Source organism: Bactrocera neohumeralis, chromosome 4, assembly GCF_024586455.1.
Source record: "Bactrocera neohumeralis isolate Rockhampton chromosome 4, APGP_CSIRO_Bneo_wtdbg2-racon-allhic-juicebox.fasta_v2, whole genome shotgun sequence".
Taxonomy (NCBI): Eukaryota; Metazoa; Arthropoda; class Insecta; order Diptera; family Tephritidae; genus Bactrocera; species Bactrocera neohumeralis.
The window spans coordinates 12,119,165-12,144,680 of record NC_065921.1 but is presented as its reverse complement, the minus strand read 5'-3'; the positions used below and the strand labels follow the sequence as shown (position 1 = coordinate 12,144,680).

The 25,516-nt window shown below is 36.3% G+C and overlaps 2 protein-coding genes across 5 annotated transcripts; both read right to left on the bottom strand.

Moving 5' to 3' along the window:
- Positions 1-163: 163 nt before the first annotated feature.
- Positions 164-2,158, bottom strand: LOC126755657 (BTB/POZ domain-containing adapter for CUL3-mediated RhoA degradation protein 3). Its single transcript, XM_050468386.1, has 2 exons — positions 1,589-2,158; positions 164-1,514 (listed from the first exon to the last, which is right to left on the bottom strand). The coding sequence occupies exons 1-2, from the start codon at positions 1,752-1,754 to the stop codon at positions 793-795; spliced, it is 888 nt and encodes a 295-aa protein (XP_050324343.1). The 5' UTR covers positions 1,755-2,158; the 3' UTR covers positions 164-792.
- Positions 2,159-2,788: 630 nt separating this feature from the next.
- On the bottom strand, positions 2,789-7,070 carry LOC126755646 (probable protein phosphatase CG10417). 4 transcript variants are annotated; one of them, XR_007666514.1, is made up of 9 exons: positions 6,650-7,070; positions 6,236-6,546; positions 5,004-6,165; positions 4,876-4,944; positions 4,764-4,814; positions 4,386-4,699; positions 4,124-4,321; positions 3,258-4,056; positions 2,789-3,182 (listed from the first exon to the last, which is right to left on the bottom strand). XR_007666514.1 is itself a non-coding variant. In XM_050468362.1 (8 exons), exons 2-8 carry the CDS (start codon positions 6,344-6,346, stop codon positions 3,562-3,564), a joined length of 2,400 nt encoding a protein of 799 aa, XP_050324319.1. In that variant the 5' UTR covers positions 6,347-6,546; positions 6,650-7,070; the 3' UTR covers positions 3,210-3,561. The 4 variants fall into 4 exon arrangements, 3 of the variants coding, with proteins under 3 accessions (XP_050324319.1, XP_050324321.1, XP_050324320.1); XM_050468362.1 differs by lacking the exon at positions 2,789-3,182 and having other exon boundaries at positions 3,210-4,056; XM_050468364.1 differs by lacking the exon at positions 2,789-3,182 and having other exon boundaries at positions 3,210-4,056; positions 4,386-4,696.
- Between the last annotated feature and the right edge of the window lie 18,446 nt (positions 7,071-25,516).

Genomic DNA, 25,516 nt, shown 5'->3' with positions numbered 1-25,516 from the left:
TTATCGTGTATACTATTGTGTTAATAAATAATCCTGTACTCTGTTCTATAATGAACTTCAGTTATTTTACTAAAGTCAGATATTATTAATAATATTTTTTTCGCTTATATTTTTTGCGTTCGCTATTTCCGAGTTATTTTTTATTAAAATATTAGTAAAAATATTTAATTCATCAATCATTTTTATTTGCTGGTATGTATGTAAATTATATATGGGTCTTACAATTGCCTGTGTGTAAGTATAAAAAGCTTAGTTTTAAATTAAAACCGCGTTTATCAGTTTCCCACCGGCATCGAACGGAATGGTATAAATAAACAACTAAAAAGCAATTTGTAAATTGCAAACTGATAATGAGAATGTTCCTGTATGTGCGTTTAATACTATAGCGTGTAGAATTGTTAAACAACAGATCAACAACATATGCATACGGTGTTATGTGGTGAAAAAATGTTTCTAATGAATCGATTCATAAAAATATGTATGTATGTAATATGCGAAACCCGAACATGACAAATAAAGGTCGTCACATTGCATTATACTAGATTTCTTTAAGGATTTATGTAATATTGACCTTTTGAGTGATTTCGTACGTACGATCATTTGTGTTCTGAACATACATATATTTTTTAATTTTACGAGTAAATTTGTCTTTATATTATATTAAACGCGCTCGGGTGCTTTTATATCCCCATAATAGTATATTTCTTTGGCCATTTACACACTACCTCCGCTAACGTCCCTCCAAAGTTAGGGAAGAGCGGTGCGTTGTTATCCAACATATTGTTTCATGAATCATGTGGGATTGTTGCGTTTGTTCGAACGTAAGCGCGCCAGACTCGTGCGTTCTTCCTCCTCATCACTGGTGTACTGCTGCATACCGGGCGCAGCCACGGCTCCGCGCACTGATGATGTTGCCTGCAATAATTCTTGATCTGGTGCATTACGATTCTCATACAAAAGTACTTGCAACGTTTCCTCATATATGCGCGCTTCGGGGAATTCGACTTTAGTATGCTTTCTGTCGGTGGCATACACAATTGAAGTGCAGCATACTTCAGCGACTTTTTTGCCATGACCATAGAATGACCAGCAACATATTTCACTAGGTCCAATGACATCTTTAATAAATAATATGCGCTCATTGAAACGTAAGGACAACTTATCAAAAAGTTCGATATTCTTCAATAAGTTGTCGTCTGATGTACTTGTATACGAATATTTATTATTTTGTCGCTGCACTACCAAAATAACTGCGGGCTTCGACGACGAACTAATCAATAGTTGCTCCTCCTTTTGTGAAGTGATTAACGGTATACGACAGATTGGTTTGGGCTCCTGGTGTGCCAGAAGTGCTCGCTCACAAGACATGGCCAATTCGGTGATGCAATAATATTTTGCTTCGGCAAGTAATTCGGCTATCTCTTTATGAGATTCTGGTAGTGGAACAGTACCGTCACGTAAATAATTTAGTATGGTGCCGAAATGATTGCCACAACGATCGATTAAAATCCAACCTAAAGTTTAAGTCATTAACAATTTGAAAACATAATTATAAAGTTAGTGGCAGAATTTATCATTGGTAACTTACCCTCTGAATCTGTTAGCACTTCCATGCGTCCGCTGAACATTGCACTTAACATGGTATCGTGTTTCGTCAATGTACCAATTGTTGTATAGTACAACCTTCCACCCACGTTTAATTTTACATACTGTGATGAGTGTCCCTTTAGAAGGGTTTTCTGATCACCCGACATTTTAGTTGTAGCCACTAGCCCTGGTCCAGGAATTAACTGCACTTTTCCAACGGCACCACTACAGCTTGGCACTAGACTAACGCCACTAGAGCTTTTGCAAACGCTATCTTTGGCGTTGCAGGTGCTCGACGTTATTATTGCGACGGTATCAATTTTGACGACCTTTAAACCAGAATGAGAGGTTCTAATAAAGATACTGCAGGTTTTGTAAGCTGCCTAGACTGCTACCTAGAATAGTTGAGCGAATTGCGTTGGTGTAAGAGTTAGCGATTTAAAAAATCACTGTAATGCTCCGAATTTGCGTTTGTGTATATTTAGAAGTCTTTGTTAAATCAAAATTCCACCATTTTGAAGAAGCACTTCTATCCAGCTGCAAACTAAAATATATATTTGGGAGGAGCAGAAAACAGCACAAATGCACCAAGTTGACAAATATTTCAAGACCATAGTTGCCATATCGTCAATTAAACATTTTGTAATAAATTTTGGTGGATTTTGATTTGCACGTATTTTTGAGGAATTATTAATGTATGCGAAATGTCTCTGCTATAGTTCATAATTCATGCTGCAATTAAAAAGAAAAAAAGTCAAAGAAAAATATTTTTTAAGAATTTCGTCTTTACATTTTGTTGCTTTTGCGTGATTTGCAAACAAACTGAACTAAATACAAAATTATCACTCAAAAAATACATTTTCATTTGTTGAAATCTTTGAAATAGTCTTTTTTAATCACATAAACAAAATACAACTTCTGATTTTGACATTATTAAATTAAAACATTTTGACAAACAGCTGTTTTTGTGCTATCGACGCAATCTATAGATCGGTTAGGTAGAGAATTTGTATATATTTCTACTTTTCATTAAGTTCCAGACATTGATTTTCGTTTAATTTCAAGATATAGAAATTTTATCTTAGCCTTAGATTTGATGTCACACACTAATAAACCAAACTTTATATTTTTAAATACTTATTTATGCTATATACTCACGCCATTGTCTATATTCGAAAATCGTAAAGCATAAAAATGCAAATTTTATTATAACTGTTGGGGACCTTACTTTATTTAAAAACTAAGTATTTTATTTCATTTTATTTACCATTTCATTGTGTATATATTGATTTTGTAAATTAATTAAAATTATGCCTTCTTGTATATGTATACGTACGAGTTATCTGTAATTTACTTTACAAAATATATAAGTGTATTATATGAAAATTAAAATGCTGCTCCGCCATCGCTAGTATTCACTTCCGACAATGCACTCCTGTGTATGTTTGTATGTACGTGCACGTCTTGCTTACGGATATGCAACAATAAAGTGTGATAATTACGAATAGTTGGGTCTGTTGATCTAAAGTATCATCGGTGTAATTAGAGTGCAATGAGTGTACGTTACAACTTCCAATGCCAAAATTAAACGTATACTGAAGTCAAAATAAAAATATGCGCTCTTTGAGCTGTCAGAAATTTCACTAATGAGAGCTTATTTTATTCCTTACTTTTATGTTGAACTCAAGAAAATATTACTCCAGTTCTTGTTGCTATTGGATTGGTCAATATTTCGTACAAAAGGTATTACAAGAATCCACTGTAAACTTGGTATTGTTGATTCTCCCTCGAATCGCTTTAAAATCTTAATATTAGTCATTGTGAAAATTAGAACTCTCATGCAGACGAGATTTTGTGATTTTCTTAAAAATTAAACATATAATCCCTTCTTTATATATTAAATGGAGTCAACCAATTTTGGATTCCACACACTCCAATTGCTGCTGGCTTTTAACAAATTATATATGTACGTATTTACGTCGAAGATACTGCGATATTATCAGTATCCGCTGCATCATTGCTGCTGGCCGTAGTGTTACTATCGCAATCCTTTAGATCCGTAATACTTGCAACTGCTGCCGCTGCCTCTGAAGTGCTGCTACTGGCCGCTGCATCGCTGTTACTGCATGCAGATGTCTCAACTGTGGACTTATTTGTGTTGGTTGTTGTTGAGGTGGTTTCCTCGTCAGTCTTCAAACGTTTGGTTTTGTTGGCATTTTCGGCTTCGTTGGAATTGTCATCGGAACTTGGGGAGGCTGCGCGTTTAAGACATGGTTGCTCACTCTTTGGGGCGCATGTGTTAGTGTTAGAAGTTTTAGCGGTAACATCCTTAATAAGCACAATTTCCTCGGGACTTAGTTTAGTTGGTAAATCCAAAATTTTGGATTCAAAACGTACAATGACTGCTGTCATATTGTCACAGCCCGTTCCATCACCAATGGTATTAGGAGCCAAACATGTATCAAAAAGCTTTGGAAACAAAAAAAAAAAGTTAGTTAAGCAATTTCTCAGTTAGTTAAGCAAATTCTTAGTTTACCTCCTCACATATTTGTGACATCTTTTTGGAATCGTCCTTCAAACGTTGACGCACAAAATCGACAACTTCCTCGCTAGATAAATAGTTCCAAATGCCATCACAAGCCAATACCATGAATTCGTCCTCTGGTGTGATAATAAGTTTTCGCACATCCGGTAACGCAGATATCATTTGCGCTTCGGCGGGCAATTCCAAATTCTGTGGAATAATCCATGTTTTATGTTGAAATTTTTTAAAATTCGATTGTTTACGAAATGTTTACCATTTTGTAGGCGTGATCTCCAATAGCACGGGAAAGATTCAAGCCACCATTCACACGACCATCTAAAGTCACCCGACCACCAGCTTTTATAATACGCGCTGATTCCTCTTCATCTTCCGGCTTATGGTCCAAACTCATGTCGATAGCTTTGCCATTGCGGCAAACTACACATCGCGAATCGCCAGCGTTCGCCACATATAGATCTCGACCATTTAATAGTGCGACAACAGCAGTGCAGCCACTATCCTTGCCGGGCTCTTCAATCATATCGGCACAGAATTGCTCGTTGGCAAGTGCGGTTTCTTCATCTTCTTCTAAAAATAATAAAAAATTAAACTTCTATTAATTTTATGAAGTTGTGTTAAAAGAACAGCTTACCCTCTTCTTCTTCAATCTCTTCATCCGACGAATATACACTTGAATTCTCAGCTAAACAAAGGAGTAAAATCAGGTTAAATTTTGCGCTTATGAAGTAAATTAATTTGCGTACCTTCTTCAATTTCTTCGTCTTCAGAGGAATACACCAAACTCTGTCTAGCATCACCTTCTTCAGTATTCTCTGTTAAAAAAGTATTATTCATTTAAACAAAGTGAAACTAAAGTATCTATACAACTTACCTTCGTAATCGGCATCATCATCGGTGGATTCTTCCTCTCCACTTACATCCGTTTTCTTAAGCTTCTTGGATTCCTTACTGGTGGAAGTTATTGTAGTGCTACCAGCCACTTGTTTATTTGCTGCAGAGCATGATGTACTTCCAATGGTGCCATTTTGTATTCTCTTCGCAGCATCATTTGAACCGGAAACAGTTGTGTCCATTTCTGCGCTTGCAGCATTCTGTTTTTTAATTGGCTTTTTCTCTGATGAAGATACACTACCATTCTGTTCCACCTCTTTGGTATGCGAGGAATCCGGGCAAACTTCCTTGTTGTTTTCCGAGGACGATGCACTGTCAGTGGCCACTGTTGTTCCAGGACCGTTTGCAGAATTCTTTTCCGCGTTACTTTCAGGTTTGTTGTTTTCTGGCTCGGCAGAAACATTATTAGTGGGTTTACTTGCACTCGAGCTGCTGCTACTGACGGTAGAATCTTCCTCGGGCTCATCTGTGTCCATTTTTGCTATATTGCCGCTATTTGATGAACTTGGACCTGACTCGGAAGTTATGGAATCTGTCTTTGACGATGTACCTACAGATGATGGTTTGTGCGAAGAACTGGGACCACTTTCGCCCGATATGGCAGCGGCCGTGGCGGCAGCTGATGTAGAGGATCCCTCTGGTTTGGATTCTGGATCCAGTACTGCTTTATTTGTAGCATCGGCTATTACAGCGGCTGCGCGCCTACCACGCAAGTAAGGCGATTGCGGTTTAGTACCAGTTGCTCCATCTTTAACACGTTTTAGCGATGGCATGCATGGTCCACCTTTATATTTTTCCAAAACTTCATCTAAAGGCAAATGACTTTCCTCGTGAAGCTCAGCCAAATCTTCAAAATCTTCATCATCCTCATGGGCATCGCTATCATCGCCATCAAAACCTTTTTCGCCAGCCAAAAACTTTAATATCTCTACCACTTGTGGCTCCAGCAGTGTTTTATCAAAACCCAAAAATGTTTCTTTTAAAGCCTTTTCAAATTCGCCATCTTTGTAAGTAGACAATTTCTTTAGAAAATGCGGTAGCTGATCCGCACAATAGGCAGCCACTTCGGCGCCCCCATGCCCATCGTAAACGGCAAAAAATGAGGTATTTGTATCAAAATTTAAAATGGAATTATGAGCGTCCTAATATAAAAAATCATTATGAACTTAGTAAAATCAAAGTTTGGTTTGTTGAATGTGTTTAATCTCTTACTTCCTGATTATTGCGCCAACCTTGCATAGAGCTAGCTCCCACTGTCAATATATCATTAGACTCGTCCGTAGACACCTTGTCCGTTTTTGGTTCGGATAGGTACGCGCCCATTTTGCAGTATACAACGCGTCAAAACAGTTTAGCGACGAAATTTATTTAACACGTAAAAACACAAACACTTCAGCAAGGAATTCAAATTCCAATTGTGGAAAATCAATGCTTTATATTCGAAGCGTAGGTTAGCTACCGATGTATACACACTTAAGGCCGGTATTTTATGAGCGGTAAAAGCGGGAACAAAACTTGCGCTGCTAATTATATAGCACGTGGAAGTAGCAAACGAGAAAAAAATATTTTATTTAGTTATCGATTAATAAACTAAATATCCAGGCGCGTTCTTTATCAAATACTTACCACTCTACTACCCCTTCCTAAAATAATTGATTTTATTTCTCGCCTTTCCTTTGCCCCGACTCTTGATTTTTTGCTTTCCTTGTCTTTGGCTTTGGATAGCTTTCCTCGTTGTGTGTATCCAACGCCTTCTTTTGGCAACAACGCTTGCAATGCTGTCCCCTTGTGATGCTTCTTGCAGCTGCTCTTCTTCTTTTTTATTACTTCGGCGTTTTTTCGCACCGATAAATTGCAAAAGCACTGCAAATTTTTCTAAACTATTTTGTTTTTCCTTGTCACCAACACTTTCTGCACCTTTTGGTACGATTTTCTTTGATTTATTGTGTTATTTGAAATATTTTTTAACAATTTTCAAAGTTTTTCCAGGCGTTGACCTGCAGACGCAGACGTACTAGTGGCAGGCAGCGGTGGCGGCGAAAATGAAATTGGCAAATTAAAAGAAATTTATGAAGAACCGCAGCACAAGGAATAAAAAACATAAAGCGTGGATAAATATAGGGTTGCCAGATTTGTTATCGAAACGAATTAGTTTACAATTACAATTGATGTGACACAAATTTTGTTTGCATAATTAATACTTAAATAAGGAATGAAATATATTTTGAAAATTTATAATGATATTTGCTTTTAAAGGTATTGTTTAAAGTAAGGTTAATTTAATATTATTATTATTTAGCAAATCCGGTAAAGTCATTTATAGGCAATCGGTGTCATGATTCAACGGCGTCAAAATAAAGATGATTTTATGGTTGTGATGTAATACCTTGAAGCGCCGTTTTGCGTTAAAATATTGTTTTTTAACCGAAATATTAGATATATTAGCATTACATACATAGGTACCTCTTAACTGCGAAAATGTTTATGTTAAGGAAATACACAAATGCGCGCTTGCTGGGTATAATTGTATTTTTCTTTGCGCTTACATTTCATTTCCTCTAATTTGCTTTTCTTGACCGTTTGACAGTTCAAATCAGTGGAAAATTTTCATTTAAAATTAAGATTAGCAAAAGTATTTCATAAATTAAAGGATATAAAGTTAAAAATTGTTATTTATTATTAGTGTATATAATAAGAGAAATTGTGTCCAGAGCGGTATAGGCTACTTATATATCTATTGTTTAGAAGGTGAGTGAAAAAATGGTTTAACATCCGATTTCCGGGATGCTAATGAAATATTATTATTATTGATGGATTATAGTGCTAAGGAAGTCGAGTGCACATCATGTTTGTGCGTGTGCAATTATGATAACGTAAAAGGATATAAGAAGTTAGGAAGTATCACCGACTTACCCACAGGTGTGTAGGTATTTTTATATGTATGAATATTCAAACTAATGCAACGTATAAAATGCGAATGCAGATAGTGAACAGGTTAAACTACAATTACATCGAATTTCTTAAAAGGTAAGTTTATCATCCTAGTTTCTGTGTGCTTTGCTGTTATTGGACAATTGCTTTTGCAATCTTTAAGATCGTACCCTCCTTTTGCTTGCCAAAGATAGAAAAACTACTTTACTTTCAAATTTATTATCAAATTACAGTAAATCATTCAAATCGGGCTACGAAGTTTGAATCTTTTCTTTGAAGCAATTCTGATATAGAGTTCAAACAAACAATGGTTTGAAGTTGAGTGTTGTTGTGTTTCTAATAAAATCATTTTGGTCAATATTTTGGGTTCGAATAGGTCAGAAAAGAGAAGCTTGACAACCTTGCTTCTGCCCCGACACGAAGTTCTCAGAGGGCTCGGTGCTCTGCAAAATATGTTTGCAGATTATTTTCTCCAACAATTCACTACAATAGGTACCGTTATGAATTACAGTGAAATTCTCCAGCCAGACATTTTGCATTACTGGACAAATTTCATGAACAAAACGTTTTCTTTATAATTTTCATCAATACCAATTCCTATAACTGGACATGGGTGTGTTCCAATGACCGGACACGGACGCTATTTTGGTAAAATTTCGTTCAAATTATTAATTTGTGTAGTTTTGCGACATTTTTTTTAAAGAACAATACGCAAAATGATCACAGCAAACAAAATGACTTGGGCTGCCGCCATCTAGTTCGCGGTGGCTCAACGGAAACTAACGGGGAAAATTGTCATTCATTCACTCCTGGCTGATATTGGCTCGCTTTTAATAGTTCAATAGAAATATAGTAGCGGCTTCTGACTTTAGGTATATATACATTTTAAACACTCGTTTTTGCTACGCCTACATATATGGATATGCTCCTCTATACGAAAAAAAACTGCGACGGTGCGTGTTCGGTTATGAGAAATGATGTTATGAGAAATTTCACTGTTCAGTTCATAATAAAAATTAAAAAAATGACTCTTGCAAACTTCTTAGCGGTCGGGTTAGGTTAGATGGTTGATAGAAGATCAGAAGATCACACGTGGACTGGTATATGTAGTCTTCTGTGAAGCCATAGAAAAGTAGAACTGTGTTCGGACTTATAGTTTAGCAAAACGCTTAATAGTCAATACAAATTTGCATAGGCGTTTAACTTCAACTCACGTCAGTTCGGTGGGATGTCGTATGACCTCCCAAACGCGGCAATTAAGTGTTGAGTTGTTTCTACCTTATCTTCTTCCAAATAGCTTCTGCAAATGGCGTCTGGTAAGATTCTCACCCTTACAGCATGGACGCCAATTGGGCAATGGCCTGTCCCACAACTAGGGAAAGACTAGCCTTACTCAGGGCAAATAGATCACCAGATCTCCTGCGATCAATTTTAAACCAAAAAGCTTTTGCGCAAGTACCGATGGTGACCTAGTGCTGCCCAAGCTTCGGCGAAGCCCAGCTATCTAGTAGTAGAACACAAGAGGATATTCTGCTCTTATTCTAATCATCAGCTTTACAATACTATCTTAATGGCTGCAACTACGGCTTGGAAGACAAATAGTCAATAGCGGTCAACATCAATTAAAAACAAGAAAAAACGTTAACTTCGGTTGCACCGAAGCTAAATACCCTTCACAGGTGCATTTCTGTTAGTAACTATGTGTTCAGTTTGTATGGAAGCTATATGCTATAGTCAACCGATCTGATCAATTTCTTCGGAGATTACATTGTTGTTATAGGAAATAATATATACCAAATTTCGTGAATATATCTTGTCAAATGTGAAAGTTGTCCATACAAGAACTTGATTCCGATCGTTCAGTTTGTATGGCAGCTATATGTTATAATGGTCCGATATCGGCCGTTCCGACAAATGAGCAGCTTCTTGAAGAGAAAATGACGTTTGCAAAATTTCAAAACGATATCTTAAAAACTGAGAGACTAGTTCGTATATATACAGACAGACAGACAGACGGACATGGCTAAATCGACTCAGCTCGACATAATGATCATTTATATATATACTTTATAGGGTCTCCGACGATTCCTTCTGGGTGTTACAAACTTCGTGACAAACTTAATATACCCTGTTCAGGGTATAATAAAATTTTTACAAATCTTCATCAATGTTTCTTCTCAATATTTAACCCGACCATTATCTAGTCAACATTTAGTTCGTAAAAAGTAAAGAAATGGTAAATATTTTTCTAAAAAATATAATTTCTATAAATTGATAGATCAGAGGAACTCATTTTTTTCAACGGCCCTGCTTCCACTGAACTTTGACTTTCAAGAGACTCCCCGTACTTCTTGTTGAGATATATCCTAACTTATCAAAAGACTTATTATTAAACTTAAAATAAAATGAAATATTATTTAAAATATGCTAAATATTAGGTTTTAAATTCAAAGTAAAGAAATAAAAATCAATCCACTTACCTGCCTCAAGCATTGTCATCAAACGCGTGCAATTCGCTCTCATTCTTGAATAGCTTAATTTCGTCGTTGCAATTTTCCAGCTATGCATTTACGTGCGCTTTGTTACCTAATGCGCTATAAAACTAAAATTGACGAAATGAAATAAATAAGAGAAAACTAAAATTTGGGCAAAAATTGAGCTAACGGCGTATATTGCAAAAAAATAAAAAAAATATAGGGAAAATTGTCAAGCATACCAGCGACAGAGCAATGTCAATCTGTGCCTTGCAAAAAAAGAAGCAGCCACGCGGCGGTGTGCAACAGCCGAAATACGTTGATATTTCAAGGACGAATTTGTTAAAGTCACATGCAAAATTTGATTTGGAAATCTGCAAACAACTAACAACCAAAAGGAGAAATGTCATGCACGGGCAGCCGTTGAGCTGTCGGTGCGGGGGAGTTGTGGCAAAAGTTAAGGTTATGGCCATGAAGTCTACGTTTGCCTGTTGTTGCTCCTTTATTTGATACACCTACAAGAATAAATATATTTACATTTTACTTTGCATGTAAGTTTGTGTGTATATATACATATATTCGTGTATATATGTAGGTGTGTTGTTGAAGGTTGATACGTGCACGCCGCTGTTTGCAGATTTCGAAAAAATCTGTTCGGCGCGTCGCTTCACTTCACATTAAAAGCTGCATACAAAGTAATTGGAAGCATGTTGAATATGTGGCTTAGACTCGTTGCTCGTACAGTGTCTAAAATAAGTAAATCGACAATATTTTTTCTATAATTATTTTATTTCATATATTTTATTTCATATACCCATATGTATATGGCTCCGATGACATAGCAGATTTATAAAGCTGCCTAAAAGAGAGCTAAAGAATTGTTTATGATACAACCACGTTCAAAAAAAATAGCATGCACTTAAAAATTTTCAGCGATTTTTACAATACTATTTTCTAACACAGAGTTCTTCTTTTCTTTGCCTTCACAAAGGACCACATATAGCAGTCCACGTGCGATCTTTGGTCAGCCATCTAATCTTACCTAACCTAACTTCATGAAAAATCATCTCTAAAGCGTTTTAAAATCTGAAAATTAGGAATTTCGAAAAACTCTTCGGGAAAATTATTATCTTACGAATCAATCTTGATATTTTGGTTTAAAATAATCTAGCACCAACTTATGATGGGCACCGGAAGACTACTCTTTTCCGAGACACGCTGTGATAATTGCTGCAACTGTCGGATTTTTAAATATTTCTTTCATGAAAATTGTACGCAATATTCTTTGAAGGTCACACTTCATACCAAAACCAATGGGTAATGAAATTTTTACTATGTCACCATAAAAAATTCAGAAAACATTAGTGTTTTTGCACGAGATACTCCTTAGTCGTTGTGTCTAAGCCCTCAAGAACAGTGCGCATCAGAAAGAAAACGTACGTATTCGTACAACAAACGACACAACGCGAAACTTTTAGGCGTTTTTCTCGAAACTGACTCTTTCAAAGCGCTATAAACGAATTGTCTGGTTTTAGTGGATCGATTTACCTGAAAATTTTGAAGACTTTTCTTCATAGATTTGTCAATGCCTGGAACTATTCATAACCCCAAATTTAAATTAAAAAAGTAAAAAAAAAAGTTGTAAAATTTATTTTTAATGCAGTCGCCATTTGTAAAACCATACATTGCGACCTTATTCCAGTTAATTTTTTTTTTGGAATTTGGACACAGCTGTCAATGCTTAACCATAACTCCCTGCTATTTTTTAGCCTACTTTTAGGCTCTCACATTAGTAATGTTGATGGTTGATTGAATCGAATTGTATTAAGATATGTATGTATACAGTTAGAATTTTCAAAAAATCGATTATTTATTTATCTTATTTTCTCAATGTACATATATTTAGGAATACACACAGAAAATTTCATATCGTTTCGATGAATATTTTCGAAGTTACACGCAAATTTGAAAAAACCAAACTTTAAAAGCGTTTTTTTCAAACTGGTGTTTTCAAAGCCGGTGACCAACATTACTCGAAAACGGCTAAACCGATTAGTCTCAAATTTTAACACGAGCTTCTTGAATATATATTTTTTGTAATTAATATAAATTTTTTTTAAACAATAAATACTTTTTTCATTAACAATTTAATGCTGAAATTTTGGTAAAAAATCGATTTTTTTAGAAACCGCCATTTTGTCAAAAAATTTTTTTTTACTTATTCTTCAAATTAATTGCTAGATTTAACATTACTTTAACGAAATCTGTTTGTCAGTTCAGAGATATGGTGTTCACGCCAAAACGTCTTTTTTGAGAGGAGCTCCCGGAGATCGGCTGGAGTTCCTTTCCAATTAAATATTTTTACTCATACTAAGTCTTAAAATATAGTTAAAAGATACCATAATATGTGTAAACATTTTTGGATCGATAAATGTTAAAGTTTTACCAGAAAAAAATCTGGAAACTTCGGTTTTTCGACCTTCTAACTGCATATAACCCCTTAAATAGAGTTTGGCATGCATATACGAGTGCCTCACAAATACTTTACATAATTTTGCGCACAATTTTTCATATCGCCAACCATTGTACCGCTGAAAACACAGTTTACGAGCATCCAATGCTTTTTGTTGCACAAACACTTCTACGAAGAGAACTCAAAAGCGCGGAAGTGTCACTGCGTTGGTGGCAATCCAAGAAATGCCAGTCAGGATAACGAAAGTTGAACGTGCCTACGTGCGAAATAATCTCTTATCTCATTGGGCTTTCGAGGCTGCTCGAGCACGTTAACGCCAAAGTTTGCCCTGGTACAACGCGCGGGAGGCGTACAAAAACCAAATAGAATAAAAGAAATATACAAACAAAAAATACTTGGAATGTAACAGCGAATTCTATTCGTAGACTAAAGTGAAGTGCAGCGTGTAGGGCTTCATTCGAAGCACACCAACAGCCGCACTCGCCGCGGAGGAAAGCAAAAGTTTTGCGAAAAAGTCAAATTTTGATGGTTGCAAGCACTCGCCGTGTCAATGATAAAGACACAAACACCCACACGCAGCACACATTACATACACAAAAACAAATGCATATACACATGCATTTGCATAGAAACACATGGAAATAGCTCGTGGCAGTCAAGTTTCTCTACTTTACTTTTCCTGTTGACCTTTAACGCTGCGAACGTGCAAATGCGCGCAAAATTAAAATTGTTGGCGCGCGCGCGGCGTCAGTTCCGCCGTGTTTGGCTGGCGAAGCGTTGCATCCCGGCCGCACCAGGGCAGGTGTGTCTGTGTGTCGCGGTGGCGCTTATGAAATTGAATTCATAGACGAAATTGTTGCAGATGAAATTAAACAAAATGTTACAAAAGAACCGTTGTTTACCATTCACTTTTCGTATATATGTATGTACGTATGCCTGTGTGCTTGTTTGCAAGTGTAAGTGTATTGTTGTAGTTTCAGCTTGTTGTTGGCAGCCATTTGAGCTGGTACGAAACAATTGAAATTTCAAGTGCAAACACTTTTTTGGTATTTAACATTGTGGCATGCACTTTTCAGCGCAAATTAATTTAAAGCACTTGCAGTTGGCCACGCTTTGCATATTTTTCGGCATATTTTTTGATTTTGTTAATATAACACGAATCGGAATTCTTATATTAAACTAATTGGTTTCGACGGATATTTATTGTTCAGACCATTAACTGCTATAAAAGTGCCATAGAAAAGTAAAAGTTATTTAATTCTGAAAAAATACTATACTAAAAACTGGTTTAGGAAAAAGTCTAACGGTGTGATATCACACGATCTTGGTGGCTAATTGACCACCCGAAACGTGAAACTATAAATCCACTGATTGATGCGATGTATGGCAAGTGTTGTTGAAACCAAATGTCGCCGAGATCACGAGCTTCAATTTTAGGCATCAAAAAGTCGGTTATAATGGTAGCCCTTGACAGTTACGTTCTCACCAGCATTGTTTTTGAAGAAATATGGACCGGTTATTCCATCGTCACACAAACCACACCAAACCGTTGTTTTCTCTGGATGAAATGGTAGCTCTCTTAGTCCCCAAATGGGACAATTTTGCTTGTTTATATACATATTGAGCTAGAAATGGGCGTCATAGCTGAACAAAATTTGGCTCGAAAACGTCGAAACTTTCCAGGAGACCATAGAACGAACCGATGTCGCTTGGGAAATTCGAGCTTTCAATTAATAATGTAAAATGCGCCAAGTCATTCCATACGTCAGTCCAAGTTGCTGCGAACGACACCGAATCGACTCTCCACGGTCTTCGTGTACACTCTCAGCTACGATAGTCATATTTTTTTCACTGCGTGCTGGACGTGGTCTACTTGTATCCGGTCGGATATTATTCATTCTTTACACAACGTCAATTTTCGTAATAAAGCTGAATGATTTTTAAATTTTGTTCAGACGTTAGTTTCCATGATGAAACAGCTATTGAAAAAAGTACCTCTACTGGGATTACCGTTACATATGATTATGCTAATAGCATTTTCTATTAATCGTTAGGGTTTACAATTTTTAATTTCAAATAATAATAAACTTCAAGAAAAATTTAATTTTTTTATTATGATTTGGATATTTTTTTTATTTCAAAACGATTTGTACATACATATCTCGTAAACTATAAACGCCGAAGAACCACGTCCAGGACAGCTGTCAACCTCAACTGATGATCAAAACGAATTGGTCAATAAAATTGTACTTTGATCATCGAAGATTAACAGTCAGAGATCTTATTGGCATCGTTGGAATACGAGTATCCGAAGGATCAGTGAAAACCAATTTGAAAGATCATTTGGGCATAAGAAAAGTAAAATCACGATTGGTTGCAAAATCACTCATTTTTTCCAAAAACAACGCCGCGTTAACGTCTGTGAAACAGTCCTTTCCGATTACCAGGATTTACTGAAAAGTATTATTACTGGCGATGAGTTTTGAATTTATGCTTACGACCCGGAAACAAAAGAACCAAACGGCCGAATATCGTAGAAAAAAATGGTCGAAGCCGAAAAACACGTCAAAGCAGGTCAAAAATCAAGGCTATGTTGACAGTTTTCTTTGATCACCGAGGTGTGGTGCACTCCAAAATCCTTCCGACCGGCCAAAATGTCAATAAGGAATACTAATCGAGTGTTACGCCTCATTTGCGTGAAACTATTCGTAAAAAGAGGCCGGAATTATGGACCGACAACTCTTAGATTTTGCACCACGATAGTGCACCATTTCATACTGCAAGGGATCGTCGTTAGTTTTTTGCTCAAACGACCGCCCCAGGGAAACCTTTTCGAGTCAATTAAAGACGTTAAACTTGAACCGGTACGCGCATTGAAGGCTTTTCCGGCACTTGACTTTAACAACTGTTTCGAGGGTTGGAAAAAACGTTGACACAAGTATATTGGGGTCAAGGGGAACTACATTGAGGAGACGACATAGATTTTGAAGAATTAATTAAGAATTTTAAAATTATGAACAAAGTCGTATTATTTTTTGCTCATCGTAGTATATCACCTAAATGCTTCTGATACCAGTCACAGACAGAGCTTTATGATTCTTGAAAATAAATTATTCAATTGGAAAACAAAACAAAATTTAAATTGGCTATGTAGATAGCTTTGATCTTTAATTTGAATTGTGTTTTTACCGAAGTTTCCCAATAAAGAACTTATACCCGCTGACTGCTTAGAACATACTCGTAAAACATCACCAGTGACCACCGCCAACTGACTGTAATGTAGAACCTATAAGATTACCTGAATTCATACATAATGAAAAGAACATCCTTGACGCTACGCACCCATACACCTACTAGACACCTTTTTCCATAATAATTGAAGTTGTAAAGAAGAAGCTATAAAGAATGCCTGGCAAAGTGTGAGCACGCGAGTGTGGACAGCAATGTAAGGCACCTCGTTTCAATTATTTTTTATCTTCTGTCATTTCATGCATTTCGATGGCTCGTTTCAATGTGTGAATGCGTGATTTCACGCTCTTCGTCACTTACATTGTCATTTTTGCTGTGTCAAGTGGCGTTGCGTAAGTGTCTGTTTCTTATTAAATTTGCTCAGTTGACACATTTGTAGTGACTTATGTAAGTGTGAGGACGGACGGCTGTATATACACCCATATATATATATTTTACATACATGTGTGTGTGTATGTGTGCGAGAGCGCTCAAGGGTACTGAGGAATGAAAAATATTTAATAACAATAACTGAATGTAAATATATAAGACTCATCGTCTTCGAAGTCTTTTGCAAGACGTGTGTGTGTGCATGTGTATATTCTTCAATGTTTAAGGCAAATAATTCAACAGTTAAGTGGCTTAAGTCATATTGACAGCGTTTCTCTGGCATTTATAGCTGATGCATGTGTGTATGTAAGCATGTATGTACATATGTGTGTGTTGCTGACATTAACTGCAGTGACAAGTCAATTCCTCGCAATGCTCAAGCACCTGTCAAATATCAAGTGGCTTTCGAGTTTTCTCAAGTAGCAAGTGGTAATATTAAAAGAAAATATTTGATATAATTAATTTAATAAAATGGTAGGCGAAGTCATTTGACTTAAAATTTAATTTTTTGTATGTAGAGGAAGAGAAAAATTATATTTTTGCTGTTTAAGGTCTATTTTTTCTCTTTTCTAAGGATGTTATGTCCACTTGTCTTTGCTTTGTGGTGGAAATTTATCGATTTAAGTGATGAAAAAATTCAAAAAATATTTTATGATCTGGTATATCCGAATTCCAAGAACTTTTTCTCGAAATATATTTCCAATCTATGTATAACTCTCACCTAACACCACGTCTATAAACATTTTTTTGGCAAACCTAAGCAAAATCTCATATGCAAACGTTTCACATACAACGCATTTATTTTTGCCGCCAATTTATTACAACTCTTCGTGTGTGCATGTCTAGGTAACTGATTGTCTTTTTGGCTTATTGCCTGTAAACTGATTGACTGCAGCGAGCCACGGGGGATTGCCACATTGACTATGCCACATCATATAACGATTACAAATTTCGTTATGTGATGCACGTGGCGACTGACAACAGACAATATATGGCTCGAATTACACACACACTCACACACACATACATCTTTTGTGTTATTGCTGCTTATTTATTGTTTTGATGATTTATAAATGAAAATAATGCATAGAAAGAGGGGATGAAATTAATATTCATGAATGAAGAAGATGATGTTTGGAGCTTTAACGAAAAAAGTATACTTAATCGATAATAATTTTGTGTAATTTATAAAATTACCTAGATTATTTATACATATTTCATAAATATAAGATTTTCAGAATTTATAAAAATAAATTCATAAAAATAAATCGTTGTCGAATCGGCTCAAAAATTCAAAAAACTGCTTCTCATTTTGTAAACAAACAAACAAAAAATTATCGACTCGGTGTCTGAGAATTGTTAAAAGAAACTAAAAAACGCTAACGGCTGTACCGATGCTATAATACCTTGTATACCTTTTATACATTTTTGAAGGGGTAAAAGAGTATAAAAAGATCTTCATCTTGATTTTGATCCAACAGGTTGAATGAGAGCTATATGCTATAATAATTCGTTCTGAACAATTTAACTTCTATGTGATTTCATGAAGATATCCTGTCAAATAAAAAAGTTCTCTCTGCAAGGACTTGATTTTGAATGATCAATTTATATGGCAACTATATCCTATAGTGGTCCGATGTGAGCAGTTTTGACAAATAAGCGACTTCTTGGGAGAAAAATTCTGTCTGAAAAATTTCAGATCGATATATTAATGCCTGACAGACTACTTCGCATATACTACAGGGATTGAAAGGTCATAATTTCGGCCTATTTTTTCGAATAGCTTCGCGCAAATAACGCATAATACTCAAATAGTATACCTGGTTGACAGTTTGGCTGGAAGGAAGGAAAGAAGTCGGAGTGTGGTGCACTCGATAGGTCGATAGTCGAAGTAAATTGAGATTTTTGACCTGCTTTGACGTGTTTTTTCGGCTTCGGCTCATTTTTGCCACGATATTCGGCCGATTAATCATCTGTTTTTGGGGTCACTGTTTCATAGACGTTAATGTGACTCTGTTTTGCGACAAAATTTAGTGATTTTGGAACCAATCGTGCTTTCACTTTTCTTAGGCCCAAATTACCTTTCAAAATGGTTTCCACTGACAATTAATTGGCGGTTCTCAAACACAATTTTTTTATTTTATTGACGAATTGATCATCAGTCGATGGCTGTACTGGACATGGTTCATCGTCAACGCGTTCTCGACTCTCACAACACTTGCTCGCGACAAACAATTATCACCGCAGGCCTTTTCCAAGATTCTGAACGTTTCGGAAACAGAACAGAAATTTGATTCCGCACACAAAATTTAATGGAACTTCTTTGTTGAATAATTTTACTCATCGTCAAAATCGCCGAATGTACTTTAGGTACTTCAGAAAGATAAGCGTATACTATATACTAATGATTATTTTGGTTTAATATTTGGCACAGTTGTCACTGCTATACCAATCTAGAAAAAAAATATTTTGCGCGAAATTTAAATTAAAAAGTCTTACTATTTTTTGCCCAAAGTAGTATTGTACCCACGGAATACATCTATAGTCACGTGCAATCCAAGCGTGAAATATTTAAGTTTAAGCTTACTTTTATTGAATATTTCCAATATTTAATTGATCAATTAAGCCTTGAAAATAAATTTTTGACACAAAACCACTTCTTCATATTTTTTAATTATTCAATTTGTTTGAGTATCAAATCCATTAAAGCAATTAAAATTGCGGCAAACACAGTTACTTTCGGCTATACACACATACATATGAAAACAAGAATCGTTGTGTGTTTTCTCGTAGAAATGAAAAAAATGTTAATTTTACCAGCACTTTTCAACGGACTCACTTTCGTGCCATACTTCTGCATTTTCATTATTTTTCCACTTGCCGCAATCACTTCAATGCTTGCAACTTCAATTACTGTGATTTTAAGACTTCATATTTCAGCATAACGGTGCCTTCAATGTTATATCCAGCAGTGATAAATATGAATATACATGCCGTGCATAACTTGCCGCATATAAAAGCGTAGATATGTCGAAAAATGCAAAAACGCAAAAATGTATTTTCTTCGTTATTATTCTGCTGGACGCTGCTGTTTAAAGGTAAGGAATTTATGCAGAAAAATGCGGAGCAGAAGCGAAACGTGAAATGAGTTCGCTCACTGCGTCAACCAAAGCTTTAATATTTTCTAACAAAAATTTATTCAATGATATTTTGGTAAAGAACAGCCGAAAGAGTTGAGCAAACGGTACAACAATAAGTGCGCATAAAACAATGATAATGACCGCACGCCACGTATTGAGCACAAATGCACAGCAAGTCATATCAAAGTACTGCAATATGTCAAATGTAAGATATCTTATGAAGCATGCAGCATGCCGCATGCCACATGCCACTTGCAACATGACATATACGCAATAAACACATTTGCAATTCCTTTTGTTGGCGGACAAGTGATGAAACCGGACATCTGCTTGCCACAAGCACGTAACTGGCACAGAATGCAACTTGACTGCAGCACAATGAAGCATGTGAGCGCTTTGTTGCCGTGCGCACGTGACCTCATAAGGCTTAAAAAAATTGCAAAGCGCCATAAAAATGAAATACAGCAAAATAGCGCAGCATTAAAGCTTTTTCATTGCGAAACACTTTCACCACACGGCACGTAGCATGCCACATATGTAAATACATATATATCTATACCTATATTAGGTTGGGCCAAAAAACACTTTTATTTTAGGTGAAGTTTAAGCTCTAAATATTAATATTAAGAGGTGGCGATGAGGTGTTTGTGATTTTCAATTTTCCATGTAGTTTTTTTATTTTGTTTGGATGTTTAATGCATTCGCAGAAATTGCTGTATAGTAAAAATGACAATTTATTGTTGTGTAGAATTTAAGGGTCTATAAAAAAGGTCTAGTACGATTTTTTGCTAGGTCAACTCGTTCAAGAGTTATTCGAGCTCATAGTCGAACCTTAAAGCCTAAGAGAGAATTTTTCCATTTTTTTCTTAAAATAATGCTCCAAAATTCAAAAAAAAAAATAATAAAAATTAAAATAAAAAAATTAAAAATATTTTTCTGATCCACTCTAGTATACATGCACTATATATAAAAAAGTACATATACAAGTATGTATGCCTGCATTTGTATGCCATTTGCCTTTGAATGTTACGCATACGCTGTGGCACACGAAGTGCTAAACAGAAAGTGGACACTGCTTAGCGTCCCAAAAATGCACGTGGCCACTTGCGTATGTTTGTGTGCTTTTAATGTTTTTACAACAACAACTCAATCACGGTGTTGGCTACTTAAAATCACTTTCATTTATAAAGCACATGCAACCCCCCAACCCTATCCACCCCTCGCACAAAGCGACCTACATACAAACCCACAACCCCCCACATATATCGTTTAGTGCAATAGTTACTTAGTTTGAGGGCAGGGGGTTTAAGAGAGCGTTCTATACGAAATCTCCACTGACACTTTAACCTCAATAAGTATGCTTTCAACTTCTTCATTCAGCTGCAACTTGCAACTCGCACGTCGTGCAACATAGCTTAGCCAGCTGCTGCATGAAGTTATTAAATGCATTTGGGTACAAACACACACATACATGCTTTCGGGTACATATAAACTTAGCAAGGGATTTCGTGCGCTTTTAATGCTCTTGCAGCATAGCTTGGCATATTGCATTGAGGCGGCAATAGTGAAACGGTATCAGCCAGCTGACATGTTGAAAGCTGCTAACTGAATTTTTAATGCCACGCTTAGTAGTGGTTTTGTGTTGCTGTCAATCTTTATAAACATTTGCTTTTGTATGCGTGCGCATGTGTGTCACTGCGGTCTGGCTTACTTGCAATTGAAGCGCTTTCCATTGCAGCCAGCTGTTTATTGCTAATTTAAAATTTTTGAGTTCATTGGGTTATTGGTTAAACCGTGTGACTATTTTCCGTACCTCAGTTGAAGAATTCCACAAATATTTTACTGGTATATACGAGCTATCGGAAAACTATCGCCGGCTTCAACTCCAACTTTAATCGTATTGTAATATTCTACGCATATTGGCTGAGTCCATAGTCTGAGTTTTAAAGATGTTTACTCGTCATATAGCTTCTCATTTTAGTCTTTATGGTATTCTCCATAGAACTTCCTATGGTTTTAAGAGAATATTTTCAATGAACATTCTAGAGACCGTCCATTTTTGTTATCGAACAAACTATCGCCGCTGGCATGTTGCCAATTCTCAGATCTTCGCGTCTACACAGTAGAAAGATAGTTGCCCAAAGATTACTACAGGTTTGAATGATTTTTGTAGTATCTCTGACAATTCGCTTAAACACGAACTGCAAAGAACCCGTAAAACTTTCTATGGATTTGCATGTTTTTTTGGATGATGATTCCATCTGATCAAAACTGACCCGGACTGACAAAGTTTTTACATAAATAAATACAAATCCTTATTATGGCCTTCAAAATAGACTTCATAGGCGGGTTTTGGCTAATTTTTTGGATTATTGGACAGTTTCGGCATAATATTCATATAAACCCACGTCTCGACATCAGTAATAATGTGTTTGATGGATGTAGGGTCTTCAGCTACGTGGCTTAATATCTCTTTTGCAAACTCTACTCGCGGTCGTTTTTGCAACAGATTCATATCTTTTGATACGTTTATTATTGCATTGATACGTTTCATACCCAGAATATCAACCAAATTGTCTTCAGTCGATCCATCAGAGATGTAGAGATCCTTAGCCATCTTTCTGACCTCACTATGATGAATTTCAATTTTCTTTAACTTATCGATACTGTCCTCATTAGCCCACGAGGTTGGACGACACGCATGATACAAGTGCGCGATGACTTCATGACGTTCACTGAATGCTTTGTGCTAGTCAAATGCTTGTCTTCGTGACAAAGTAGATGCCTAGAAATACTTCTGCAACATTTTCAACGATTCCGCATTCTTTTAGAAGCATTAAAATTTATCGATTTCTGTTCCATACTAGCCGTTTTACACTTAAAGGGTATCTAGTCTAGAAATACAAAATTATCGATTGTCTTTTGTTTATTTTCAAATAAAAAACTTCTTTAGAGTTGCAAGAGCATTGGACAGGATATCTGCCATTATTTTTCAAAGGTATCAACAGGCATCTCTAAGTCCCTTGCCTGGATGGGTATTTATGATATCCAGCTTTACTCTATTCCTTTTCTTCGTTAATAATATGATGAAGAACTGGCTTTAAAAAATGTGTGGGAGGAGAATACCTTCATGTTAGTACAGTCTTCTGTGATTGTTGCTGTGATCATCGACTTTTCACATTATTTTTATCGAAATGAGATCTATAATTGCAGCACTTTTAAATTTGAAAGCTTGAAGTTTCTCACCGGCTAGACGAGAATTCAAAATAAGTGTATATTTAAACTCAATCCTTCATTAAAGTCATCAATGCAATGGTAGCAAATGATTTTTCTAAGCACAAAATTTTCCTGCTTCATCAAAATTGAACTATCCGATGCCAAAACAATTTCAATTACATTTTACAGGTATGTAAATTCAATTCTGCAATGCAAATTTCGACGATTTCCAATCTTAACGCGAGTACGCGGGTGTACAGCACTGCTGTAATGGAAATTCCGCGTACGACAATTGATTGATGCGCAGCAAGGACATGGCAACACCATGGCCACGGCCAGGTCGTTGTGACATCCAACGTGTCATATAAATTATGACGCCGTCTTTGAACTGGCTGCGCGGATATCCGTGCTCCGTATTCAACGAGCAAGCGAGTGTTCGAATTAAAAATGAAATATTTAGTGGGTGTTTGGGCGCGCAAGTGATTTCGTTCAAATGCGCGTAATTCATCATTTGGCAGCAAATGCGGGATTCGCGCATATTTGTGGCAAGACAAACTTCACAGGCACTTCTAAACACGTTGGGTGGGTGGGCGAATGTGTGCACAATGGAAAACGCGGGAATGCTGAATTACGCAATTTCACTTGTGGCATGCTGTGGTGGCTTGGGGAGGAGCGGTAGAGCATTTAAGTGTGTATACGTGACTGAAAATCAGCAAAATAAATGGCGCTAAAAGTGAGAGTTCATAAAATAAATTTTTTAAATCACAAACTCACCGCCGAAAACACAAGTGTTCTTAATGCACAAATTCGCACAGGTGTGTTGGCGGTTGACACACAAAAAGTGAATAGTAATTTGTGGCAAGCCAGATAAACTGGGTTAGGGTGACTTTTGCGCCAGTATTTTCATGGTTCGAATTTTGAAATTTTTAAAGAGTTATTGAAAAATTGTAGAACCAACATAACACCCGTGTAAAAAAAATGAATGAGGTGTGTCACTTGTAAAACTTAAAAAACGGATGTGTATTCCTTGGCAGAGTTTATTAAGGACATTCAAGGGAAGGATAAGTATGAGAGCCTTTTCACAATTGTCTATCTTGATGAAACTTGGTACACATGCCAAGGAAGGCATCCAAGGAGGGTTAGTATTACAAATGTAGGAATCGGACCATTCCCATGCCCATTTTACCAAAACGCTGTGGAACAGAGATAAAAAATCACTTGGAACACTAGAGAGAACTGTTCTCCGCAAGGTATTTGGAGCCATTTGCGTGAGTGATGAGGGCGGAAAAAGATGGAAACACGAACTGTTTGAGCTCTACGTCGACATGAATAAAATAAAACGCACAAAAATCCCATGGATGTACTATTTAGGGAGTCGCATGCCTGAAAGATGATGCTCCAGCGAAAATCTTTTTCGGTTCAAGTCTAATGGGTGGACAACGGAAGCAAGGACGATCACGTATCCTATAGACGGGCGATCTTCATAGCGACCGTTTTGCGCAACTGGCGTGACTTCGGAAAGTATAGATGCAACTGGCAAAATTTTGCTTTCTCGGCCCAGATCGACCCACTGTTATGGTGCCAAAGAAGAAAAAGGAGACGAATTAAATTGTAACTCTTCTCAAATTTTTTTTTTTTTTATTTCTTCACTTTTATTTTTGTATATTTTTGTGTTTAAAAAAAATATAAAAATGTTACGTATACGACATGTTGTACCGTACCAGATGAACCCAAGATTCATGGGTGCAATCGCGGGTGGCATTAGCTTTATATGTAATAACAAACAACAACAACTTTGGTAAATTTAGCTTTATGGCTTTCACCAACAACTACGTATTTAATAGCAAGCTGCTGGGTATACATCAACTTCAAACCACAGATACAAAATATATGAGCCGCTTCTGAAGCACTCTTGCTTAAAAAGCAATGAAACATTTTAAACGAAATAAATAAGCAAAAAGTTTTAGCACAAGTGCCAATGGAATGCGAGAGCACAGCAGAAAGCATCAAATGGCGTTGCCACAGATGCTGCAGTAGATATATATTCACATATATGCATATATTCAGGTATACATATGCTTTCAGCCAGCGCAACTGATGCTATGCTGCAATGATTTTGACTTTCACACTAACAAAAACATGAAAGTCTGCCTATTGCATACATTGCTTCGGTTTTTATCTCTGAAAAATGCCTAGAATGCATGCCTTAAGCTAGAGTGCTTGACTGTTTGACTGCAGAGCCGCCATTTGATGCAATGCTTTCGGCTTTGATGGTATCGAAATTGTATTATGCGCGAGTTATCTATTTGCTATGATAAGCACAACAGTCTGCGCCACAAAACACATGTGAGCAATTCGCATATTTTATGCAACTTACAGCTGACGATGCGGTTCTTTTGGCATGGAAAAGCACTTATGGCATGCCAAAGTGTTTATATGTAGAAAAATATTTTGAAAATTTTGGTTGTAGCTGTAAAAGCGGGTCGAAAAGAATTATCTGTACTGTTATTTGAAACTGCTTGCATTATTTTTTTGATGAATGATGGAGCTTTTTTTTGGAAATTTGCAAAAAATTTCTGCTTAATAAGTAAAGTCTATCGAGACTCCACTATTTGCTGAATATTTTATGTAATATTTAAGT